The sequence below is a fragment of the Pristiophorus japonicus genome, chromosome 5 (genome assembly GCF_044704955.1).
Source record: "Pristiophorus japonicus isolate sPriJap1 chromosome 5, sPriJap1.hap1, whole genome shotgun sequence".
Taxonomy (NCBI): domain Eukaryota; kingdom Metazoa; phylum Chordata; class Chondrichthyes; family Pristiophoridae; genus Pristiophorus; species Pristiophorus japonicus.
Window position 1 is genome coordinate 49082811 of NC_091981.1, and position 11622 is coordinate 49094432.

General features: G+C 43.9%; 1 protein-coding gene across 1 annotated transcript in view; it reads left to right on the forward strand.

Moving 5' to 3' along the window:
* The window catches only part of LOC139264338 (doublecortin domain-containing protein 2-like), a 331073-nt gene extending 324681 nt beyond the window's left edge, over nucleotides 1–6392 (forward strand). Inside the window, exon 11 of the mRNA XM_070880624.1 lies at nucleotides 6053–6392. Coding sequence (XP_070736725.1) covers nucleotides 6053–6172 — 120 coding nt within the window. The 3' untranslated portion in view covers nucleotides 6173–6392. The remainder of the gene's footprint in view (nucleotides 1–6052) is intronic.
* The last annotated feature ends 5230 nt before the right edge of the window (nucleotides 6393–11622 follow it).

Genomic DNA, 11622 nt, shown 5'->3' on the forward strand with positions numbered 1-11622 from the left:
ATGTCAAAGCCACACCCGGTCTCAAAGGCAAATGGGAGGTGCAAATGCATCCAATTTCTCCCCACTTTATTTTCAACACTTTTCCTTCTTGGACATATCTGTGTGCATCTTTGGAAGTGGCTTAGTGAGTTGCAGTGAATGGTGAGACATAACGTTACCCCGCGCAATGCTGGTGAGTGTGAAAGCAATGGCTTGGGCATTGCAGGAATGCTTTATGGTGCTGGTGTGAGCTGGTGCATTATGTGGCAGCCAGGGTATACAACGTAAAATGATTTAAACCTGGCCACGGTGAGGCCATCCCTGGTGTCCCGGGCAGCAGTGTGTTTGGGTGCTGATGCCCTGTGTCCTGTGCAGCATCAGGTGATTGCAGAGATGGTTGTTGTTGGTGCTGCTGGTGTGCCTGGTGATGTTGGTGTTGAGGCAGATCGCGGTGAGATTCTGAGGGCCAAGGGCATACAATGTGGCCAAAACTAGTGGGAGGCCAGAGGATTGGGAAACTTTTAAAAGCCAGCTAAGAACAACTAATAAATGATAGGGAAGATAGATTATGAAAATAAACTAGCATGAAATATAAAAACAGATAGTAAGAGTTTCTACAGGTACATAAAAAGGAAAAGAGTGGCTAAAGTAAATGTTGGTCCCCCAGAGGATAAGACTAGGGAATTAATAATAGAGAACAGGGAAATGGCAGAGACATTGAACAAATATTTTGTATCGGTCTTCATGGTAGAAGACACTAAAAACATCCCAATAGCGTATAATCAAGGGGCTATAGGGAGGGAGGAACTTAATACAATCACTATCACTAATGAAGTAGTACTCTGTAAAATAATGGGACTAAAGGCGAACAAGTCTCCTGGACCTGATGGCTTACATCTTAGGGTCTTAAAAGAAGTACCTGCAGAGATAGATTACAACCAATGCATCCACTATCAAAATTCTCTGCATTCTTTGGGGCGGTCCCAGCGGATTGGAAAACCGCAAATGTAACAGCCCTATTTATAAAAGGCGGCAGACAAAAAGCAGGAAACTATAGACCAGTTAGCTTAACATCTGTCGTTGGGAAAATGCTGGAGTCCATTATTAAGAAAGCAGTAGCGGGACATTTGGAAAAGTATAATTCAATCAAACAGAGTCAGCACGGTTTTATGAAGGGGAAATCATGTTTGACAAATTTGCTGGAGTTTTTTGAGGATGTAACGAGCAGGGTGGATAAGGGAGAACCAGTGGATGTGATGTATTTGAATTTTCAGAAGGCATTCGATAAGATGCCACATAAAAGGTTACTGCACAAGATAAAAGTTCACGGGGTTAATATATTAGCATGAATAGAGGATTGGCTAACTAACAGAAAACAGTCGGAATAAATGGGTCATTTTCTGGTTGGCAAACAGTAACTAGTGGGGTGCCGCAGTGCTGGGTCCTCAACTATTTACATTCGATATTAATGACTTGGATGAAGGGACTGAGTGTAATGTAGTCAAGTTTGCTGATGAGACAAAGATGGGTGGGAAAGCAAATTGTGAGGAGAACACAAAAAATCTGCAAAGGGATATACTCAGGCTAAGTGAGTGGGCAAAAATTTGGCAGATAGAGTATAATGTGGGAAAATTTGAAGTTATCCACTTTGGCAGCAAAAATAGAAAAGTAAATTTATAATTTAAATTGAGAAAAATTGCAAAGTGCTGCAGTACAGAGGGACCTGGGTGTCCTTGTGCATAAAAGGTTAGTATGCAGGTACAGCAAGTAATCAGGAAGGCAAATGGAATGTTGGCCTTTATTGCAAGGGGGATGGAGTATAAAAGCAGAGAAGCCCTGCTACAACTGAACAGGGTATTGGTAAGGCCACACCTAGAGTACTGCGTGCAGTTTTGGTCTCCATATTTAAGGAAGGATATACTTGCATTGGAGGCTGTTCAGAGAAGGTTCACTAGGTTGATTCCGGACATGAGAGGGTTGACTTATGAAGATAGGTTGAGTAGGTTGGGCCTATACTCATTGGAGTTCAAAAGAATGAGAGGTGATCTTATCGAAAGATATAAGATAATGAGGAGGCTCGACAAGGTGGATGCAGAGAGGATATTTCCACTCGCAGGAGAAACTAAAACTAGGGGACATAGTCTCAGAATAAGGGGCCTCCATTTAAAATGGAAATGAGGAGGAATTTCTTCTCTGAGGGTTATAAATCTATGGAATTCTCTGCCCCAAAGAGCTGTGGAGGCTGGGGCATTGAATATATTTAAGGCGGAGATAGACAGATTTTTGAGCGATAAGGGAATAAAGGGTTATGGGAAGCGGAAGGCGAGCTGAGTCCATGGTCAGGTCAGCCATGATCTTATTAAATGACGCAGCAGGCTCGAGGGGCCAATTGGCCTACTCCTACTCCTACTCCTATTTCTTATGTTCTTTAGGTGAGATTTTTTCAAGGGCACCGTACTGATGGAATAGATGGTAGCTGAAGTTGTGATGACAGAAGCGATCTGTCAATGGTGAGAGAGGTTGCTCCAAGGAGGTGACAATGGATATGGAGAGTTTACTCCAAACACTTCAAACCTGCATAAAACTGAAAAGTGTATTTCAAATCCTGTAGGCTCCCGCTTCTAAGATTGGAAAGCAAACAGCTGTGAAGTGGTAGCTTTTATACAACATTTGCAGCTGTCAACTATTCAGATGAATGTATGCTCATTGAAAACCCGACCTACTCACCTGATGTGATACCCGAGCGCCGTGAACCTTGTCAAAAAGGTGGAAAAATGCTAAGTAGAGGGTAAAGTTATCTTTAATTGGCTTTTAACTAGCTCTTTATGACGTAAATTGCCTCCCCCGCCACTTGATGTTGGGTCTGTTCAGCGCTAACAGACCCGACCCCTGGGAGACTAGCGGGAGGCGGGTTGACAATGGGCTCTCAACGCACTGTCAATCATTTCCATTTTGACAGCTGACTCGCCTCCAAACCCACACTCTCAGTGCCGGCAAAATTCCAGCCTTACTGTGTAACCCTTTGTAACCGGAGCAGTATCCCAATAGGTGATAAAGAAAGGGGGGAGATATCGATGGTCCAATCTACCTCCTTCAGCAACATGAATGAATATGGATATTTAGCCCATTCTTTGGGACATATTTTTCCCCACAACAAAGAAAAATTACAAGTTCACCCCCCCCCCAGTGATTCAATTAGTAGCAAACTCCCCAGGATGATGGGTAGGGAAAATACCCAGGAATGAGCGAAAAACAATCTTTGGAGCAATGCTCACAACAGTTGCTACAGTACTGTAATCGATCTTAGCGAGGCAATCCAGATTTATTGAGAAGGGAATATCTTTTTTTTAAAAGAGAAGGAAAGAATGAGAGCATTGGAGATGGATATACTGAGAGAAAGAACGAGAAAGTGTGTGTGAAAACCATGCACAGGAAACAGAGAAGAATCTGGAGGGACAAAAAGAAACACGCAGAAAGACTGAGAGCAGGAGACAAATAGAATTAGCATGCAAGATGAGTAGAGACACAGTTACAGGAAAAAAATTATTTTTTTAAACTTTTTATCGGAACTGTAGAAGAAAGGCAGGTGAAAGGACTGACCAGACAAAGATGGGAGGAAAAACAATAGGCAGGTCACATACCTAAATGACTATGATTTCAGAATTAAGGACACGAATAAAGTTAAAATGCCTCAAGCAAAACTAAAGTTCAGAAGAAATACTCTCCCTCACAGAGTAATGGAAATGTAAAATAGACTCCCACCAAAAGCAGTTAATGTTACATGGATTAACTGTTTTTAATATGTTGGATAAATATGTACATAAGAGCAAGATTGAAGGTTACAAAGATAATGATAAGCACAGGTGATCACATTTTCTGTGAAGAATAATGTGCTGCTAGGCTTCATTGTTGAGTCATCGGTGGAAGATAGCTGGTTATTCTTGGATGATGTGGGTTGTACGATTGGATTCATATCCTGTAGTCGTATGTGATTACCCTTGGGTCAGGAATAAATTTCACAGAGATTTATCTTCTTCGAGGCTTACCTGTGAGTAGTTGGTTGCTTCTCTCAGGAGACATCTAGTTTAGTTATAGTGCATGATAGGTTAAATTGTGCATGATCTATGGAGGAGATGGGCTTGATGGAACCATGGCAATTTCACATTACATCTTATGATTAAAGAGTTTATTTTAGTGATTTATTTTCCAGTGATTTCTGTCACTCATTGTTTTCCATACTGTTGAGGTAGAGTGTTTGGAGGAGTCTGTGGTCTTAAAATTGTCTGTGGAATACAAGCGCACAAATGCGGTCACCCAAAATTCCATCCTTAGGTTAGCGGAAGCTAAAATAGCACAGTGAATAATTTCAGACCAACGTATTAAGTCTATTCATGCGTATCTTACAGCGTAATTTCAAGGCCTATGGGGAGAAATTTGCATGGTTTGCAACTGCCGTTTGTGCCTCCGGGGGCAATGTCAGTGCTAGCCTCGCGGGTCGCAAACCAGGCCCCACACCACTCGTGGGGTGATATTTAAAGGGAGGGACGGTGCGCTCTGCCATTTTATGCCGCCCTCCGACTTACCGGTCCGGCATCAGAGTCTAATTTCACGGAGTCCGTGCCACGATCGTGCAGCCCGGAGCTCCGTTTTGGTGCCAAGCCACGACCACGGCACACCGCATCCACAGTGATCTAGTGGGGGCCAATCAAAAGCCCTGCAGAGCTCGCAGTGTACCTCACCTTTAACGGAAGGGGAGGGCCCGTAGAACGTGGCAGCGCTAAGCGGAGAGGCCATGCAGCACTCTGACGTTCGCCCCGAGAGCGGTAAGATCAATTTCGCTCTCGGAGCAAGACATCTGTGCCGGGTGCAGAATGTTCAGCCTCAGAAAGGTCACTGCCTTCAAACGGGGCGATATGCAATTTTGGCCCTTATGTCTCTTATTTATTTTATTGAAGTTAGGAATTTCTTTTTGTTTTCTGTCTGAAGACTTGGGCCGACAAATTGCGTAGCGCCCTTTTTGGGGTCGGTAACACCCACGAGGCAGGACTTTTTGCGTTGGGTGCGGAAGACCCGCTCTAGAAATGGGGGTTACCGCTCCCGAGAGGAAGTGGAGTACAACAAAATGTGCTCCACTTCATCTCTGGGGTGCTAACGAGGCGGACGGATCAGGAGGGGGGGGGGTCCAGCGCTACGCACTGGGCCGCATAGCGCTGCCGCGTAGGAGAGACTCTTCCCTTCATTAAAGGGGAGGGCCCAAGCTGCCAACTCTGTGGGTCCTTACCTGTACCACCGGGGAGCTGGGTGCCGTGCCACAGTGCCGGGCTGCCGTGGCATGGACCCCGTGTTCAAAGCACAACGGGCCGCGACAAGTCAGCACATTTTTTATTGATCCGCCCGCCACCTCCCCTTTAACTTACGCCCCACAAGCCTCATGCCGCCCCCATTCACGTCCCCTGAAGCTGTTGCTGTCACTGCCCGGTGCAGCTTCAGGGGGCGTGAGCCAATTTTTGTTCCGGGGTGAAAACGGGGCGTTGCACACGGTAATGACTTGTTATCGTCGGCACAGCACAACGGGACGCTACCGGTTACTGCCACTGCTAAATTCCTACGGAATTTAACGGGAGTTGTTAGTGGCGCCGCGCCCAGGTGAAAAACCATTTGCGTCCCGTTACGGGAGGCGCAAATAACCCCAATTTCTCCCCGTTGTCCCATTATTTTCACATGCTTATTTTGTGCTGTTGCTAAATTAATCTAAATACAGTTTTGAAAATCCTAAAATAAAATGTGTGCTTCTGTGTGTTTGTTTGTGTGTGCATTGAGAGAGAGACATCCTACTCATTTCTAATTTAAAGTACGTGGGCGGTCCCCAATTATACTTGGCTCACAATTTGGAAAGAGGCTATTAGTTGTGTGGTAAATTAATTTAGTACATTTGCCTTGCAGTGCTCTAATTCAAACATGAGACACTATTGTACCCCCTATGCATTTTACGTATAGTGCCACTGCAAATAAAAATGTGGCTATTTAATATTGATTTTTATGCTCTCTGTTGTTTTGTTTTTGCTTTACACAGGATGACGACAATCTGGAAGAAACAGTAACAAGTCCTGCAGAAAACATACACAGCCCTCTAGAGACTGATGGAAAAGAAACCATTCAATCAGCCACTGGACATGCTGTCTTGGCTCAGTGAATCTATAAGCCATTACAAGTTAGCAAATATAGCACAATTTGTTACATTTTTATTTTGTTATCCCCTTTTATGTCATTCCTCTGGCTGGAACAGTGAACTGGTCTGAGCAAAAATGTTTCAGTGGCTGTTGGTGTTGCTCCTTGATTGGCCAAAGGGCTTGCTTATAATTAAATATAGTACTTTTTAGGTGAAGGGTGCAGGGCATGCAGACATAATTCAGTCCCCATTTTAAAGTCCTACATTCTGCCCTTATGTTTATATTTCTATTATAAGCTCCTATGTCCACATTTATAATGGAAGCTACCTATACAGACTTGTCATGCTGTGATTACATCATCCCCACAAGCAGTGGCATTGCTGTGCCTCCAGTGGCAGAAGGCTGTAATTACTGCATGACAAGTTTACATAGGAAGTTTTCATTATAAATGTGGACATAAGAATTTGTAATAGCAAAAGTTGGCCGGAAGTTTGCCTGGGCATACTATTTTTTTTAATGAATTTTAGATATCCTATTATCACGAGAGGCTCACTCCAAAACTAACAAAAAGCCTATTACTAAGCAGTAGCAATAAATTCAAATGAACAAGGACTTTAGCCTTGGAATTCCAGCCCAGTGAACATTTGGTTGGGGGGTTTGTACTTGGCTTCCTGAAAACGAAGCCATTGATATACTTGCTGTAAATTCTTACAGATATCATACAGATATAAGTGAATAACACATATACTAAACAAACTGGTCAGTTGGTCTGATTTTTTGTTTTGTGGCAGCATCCCCATATTTCCTTATTTATTATGACTTGTGGTGCCCACATTTAATGACTGCTGCAAAGCAAAATGTTAGCAGGCTTTTTAATCTAACCAGCCTCTCAACTACTAGTGAAATGTTTCAGGATGCTGTTTTGATGGCAGTGTGCTATAAACATGCACAGGTTAAAACTTAGAGGAGGAAATGAAAGGAACCAAAAGCTTGTGACAAAGGTACAGACTAACAGTATTGATTGCCCCGTATAAAAATGAAGTCTCACTACTTCTTGCGCACGTGCATCCAAAATCATGAGCTATCAATCCTTATTTAATAATTAGCTGATGATTTTTGACAATTTCATATTGATTGTAGAGTTGTCACTCAGTCCTGGCTACTTCTGTTGGAACTATATAATGCACGGGATGGGGACAGGGGCGGTGCTGCACTGCTGTCGGGAAACCCGGGAGAGTGGGTTTTTCACAGACCCTGGCGAATTTAACGGCAGGGCCTGATTAGGATTTAGACGCACTGTTTCCTGTCCGCAGCCAGCTAGATGGAGAGATTGGCTGGTTGTTGGACGGGTAGGCCTGCAGCACCAGGCCATAGAGAGGAGAAGGGGAGGTGGTCGAATTGAGGTCTGGAGGGGGGAGGTCAGAAGGCCATGGGGTGATCGGGGCCTGAGGGGAAAGGTCGGAAAGCTGTCAGGGATTCGGGAGCCGTAGAGGGGAGATCGGACGCATGCAGGGGTGATTGGAGGCCGGAAGATGGTGGAGGTCGGAATGGCCTTCTGTGCCATATGATTCGATAAGTGCCCACCAAATGTTCTTCTGCTTTCCCTTATTAAATCTTCTCTCCCTCTCCTGCCCCCATGCAACACACAGTACCTTGGCCTGCCACTCCCAAAATTAAACATTACAGCGTATAGAAAAAAATTGTTTTAGTCTAATATAACCAGCCACAAAGAAAGATGGTATAAGATTGCCTACTCCCTGTTCGTTGTCCTTAATTGCTACTCTGATCAATAATTTATCATTAACATCACAGAAATGGAATTTGTTACAAATGTCAAAACTTGTAAATAATTTTGCGAATAACAGAAAATGTTAGAACTACACAGGATCTAGCATCTGTGCGAAGACAGGCTAACCTTTTGGGCAGGGCCCTTCTTCAGAACTGAAGACTGAACGATAGGTATTTTAATAGAAGGGGAGGAGGGAGTTCCAAGCTGTGAGAGGAATGTAATGGACTGGATGACTTGCAACTTGCTGAAAAAAAAAGCAGCAAGTTTTTAGATAATATTTTAAAAATCATTTCGGTGAGACAATAGAAAGAAATTTTAATGACATGAAATACATTAATGAATGAAAAGAACTTGCAAATAGCTAAGAGATTGAGTGACCCAAGGAAAAAAATAAGTAAATGTGGAAAGTAAAAAACAAAAGTTCAGGAAGCCCGGAGGTGTCTATTTGAAATGAAATTAAAATGCTTGCAAAACACAGCGGGATGCGGGGGTGGAGGGTGAAATTCATCTTGGGCGACAGCGAATCGGCTGCCCGTTTTACACTCCGCCCCACATTCTTTTCCATTGATGTTAAAACCATGTCTCTCAGAGATCAATAGAATATGTAACCAGTGAAATGCTGGGAACCTCCCGCACCCCCCCCCCCCACCATCCTCCCCTCAATATGGGGGGAGGGGGGAGGAGTGTGCTAAAAGGAGAACTTAAGATCATAACATTGCGAATATATTTCTCCTTTCACCCAGCAACAACATCAACCCTAACATTATGCTGAAAACCCAAACTCAGAAGAGCATCGTTCAACTGCTCCCTTCACCAGCTATTATCGTGGCCTCTCTGAATGAGACTGACTAATTAGTTCCACATTATAGGCAGCGATGTGCTCTGCACACCAGAAACTGGATTAAGATTAGAACAGCTCCCGCACATTCATAAGTCTGGGTTCAACTCCAGGACCTGAAAGGGCATTGTGTTTGTCTGATTTGTCTTTTACCCAACCCAAATTACGCAGTTGAAACCTGATTGAATTTAGCTGACTCATTTCATGTTTGACTCTTAATCAAACATTACACATACAATCATTGCTGTCCGGTGTTTAAACCACTCTGCTGTTTATCTCAATTCTTTTTTTCTATGACTGTATTGTATTTCACATCATGACTGAGGGTGATGCTTCCATTTGGTGAAAATGTAAAATGTTACCCAACAGTTCTGGGTCCATTTAAAACCCAGTTTTTCGATCCACATAGAAAGAGCTGGCCTTGGACTGGACAGATTCCAGATGTTTTCACCGATGGGAAGGGCTTTCTTCGGTGTAATGGATCGTTGATCAGAGCAATCAACAAGCCATCATTGCTGCATTATCTTGTATTTTTTTCTACACCTATAGTTAAGGTCGTGACTGTGGCCATTGTTAAACTGCAAAACGTATATGATGTCTGCAAGAAGATGGAGAAACATTGTCCAGGTAGCTTTGACAAATAATGGCTTGTTTAGTGTGAGGGAAAACCATTCCTCAGTTTCTGCACATGTGGATGTTAATTTGTATACAGCATACACCTTAGAGTGAAAGGACACATTCATCTAGTTCTCTTTCAAACCATGTAAATAACAGTATCTTTTATTAACATTCTAGTGTAGTCCTAGAAACTGATATCTATGTAAAATAAATCATTTTGAATTGAGATTTTAACACGATCAATATTTTGTTGGCAAAGTGATTTATAATGTGCTGTTTTTTTATGTTTTATTTCTGTATTAAAAGTAAAGTGACTCAATGGTGTTTTCTTGTGGTGGGCAATGATTTGGTAAAATGAAAATCTATCCCTCCAGTGCCAGAAGAAGTCAGTAAAAGGGAAACTTCCTGTAAAGGATTATGGGGAGAGAGCAAGGCAGCGGGACTATTTCGGATTGCTCTAGGAAAGAGCCGACACGGGCATGATGGGCCGAATGGCCTCCTTTCTAACTGTAAACATAAGAGATTCAATGCTGTGGGTAAAGTACATTGCTGTGCATTTTCACAGTATTTCTTGGAATTGTGTTCACTGTGCACACATTACATAACACTCGGGAAGCTTTGTGATTGCTTTTTAAAGAGGGAAAATTGATACCCTTGGACAAATAAAATATCTGTAAAATCACTCTTCCATATGTAGTTAATCCTGCTGAGGTAAATAAAACACATTTACTGTCTAACTTCAAAGGGTACACAGGTAGCACACACCCAAACTTTATAGTTTTTTTCTGATATGCTCCAAGATATAAGCCCAGAAACTGGCCATTCTGAGTTTGTGCACAAAGTCTATTTTGCCCTCATCTAAACTTGTCTTGTTGCACTTTGTAATTTATTTTTTAATATTCACAGTCATCAAGGTGAGGGATTTCAGTACCCAGCAATTGCGGTGCTTTTTCATTTTAGGAAGTGTCAGCATCGAGCATTTACAAGTAAAGCATAGCTCAGCCAACTGAAGAGTGCAACTCCCTCTACTCCACTTTAATATTGTGGGCTGGTCACAACCTGTGAACAGCACCTCTGCTGCATCAGTGTGACATTTTTACCCAGCCGTTCTTGTTTTGTCTTAAGGTGAGACCCAACCGTTTGGTGCTGTGGGCCCATGTTCTGCGAACTGGCTTAAGATTGCCTAAAGGAAGACCTTTACAACTAGCAGAGAGGAGATTTTGGAAACGAAATTGCCCTCCGCCCGAAACCAGGCATGCCCACTGATTTCGAAGGGTTCCATCTGCACCAATGCATGGGGTGGACAATCCGGAAAAATTCAGGTCTTTGTGGGTTTTTTTGGAGTGGGGCGGAAGTGGTGGTCTCATCGGGGTGGAAGTGCGGTCGGGTCGGAGCAGCCGGCACTAGCGGGGCAGCGGTGGGGGGGGGGGTCAGTCTGAGTGGCCGATGCTCCAAGTCATCAGATGATGACGTCATCGCGCTGGTGCGTCACAACGTCCCTCCCCCTCAGTTAAAGGGGGAGGGCTGCTGCGAATTCCGCAGCCACTTTAGTGGCAAACACTGAGCCACCAGAGAGGGCTTCGGTCAGGCCAGCGGCCCGGCACCCAAGAAGAGCTACCAGGCTGCCTGCTGGCGGCCCGGCCGAACCCGCAGGCATAATTGTCGGCTCGACCTGGCAGTCGGAGTACAACAAAAAATAAAATGGAGTCGCCGGCAGTGCCACCTCCCTGTTGAGCCGGCCATGCCGCCCAGCCACAAAAAGGGTACTGACAGAAAACACTGTCGGGGGCGCCACTCCCGCTGAGCAATTTCCCGTGGGACAATTTTGGAAAGGGGGTCACCGCCGGTCGGTATGAGGTCGGCACGTGCACGACACGACGGGAAAACGAGCGGGGTGTCCCCTACACCGCTCAAACTAAAGGAGGGCAATATACAAAATGGCAGCGACCCGTGGCCGGCCTTATGGAAAGGGGCAATTTCAGCCCCTTTAGGTCTGTACTGGATTTAAACCCAGATCCCCGAGGTTCGCCCACTGAACTGTCCAGCTTTACCCCCCTCAGCCACATTTTAATTCAGGAAAGGATAGAAAATTGTATTTACAAGTCACTGATTTAATTCTACTTTTCCAATCAATAAAACAAATTCAATGTGCTGAGGTGCTTAATAATTAGAAAGTAAACGTGTATGCGAGAAGGAGGGAGGAAGAAAAAAAATGGTAAACATAGAAT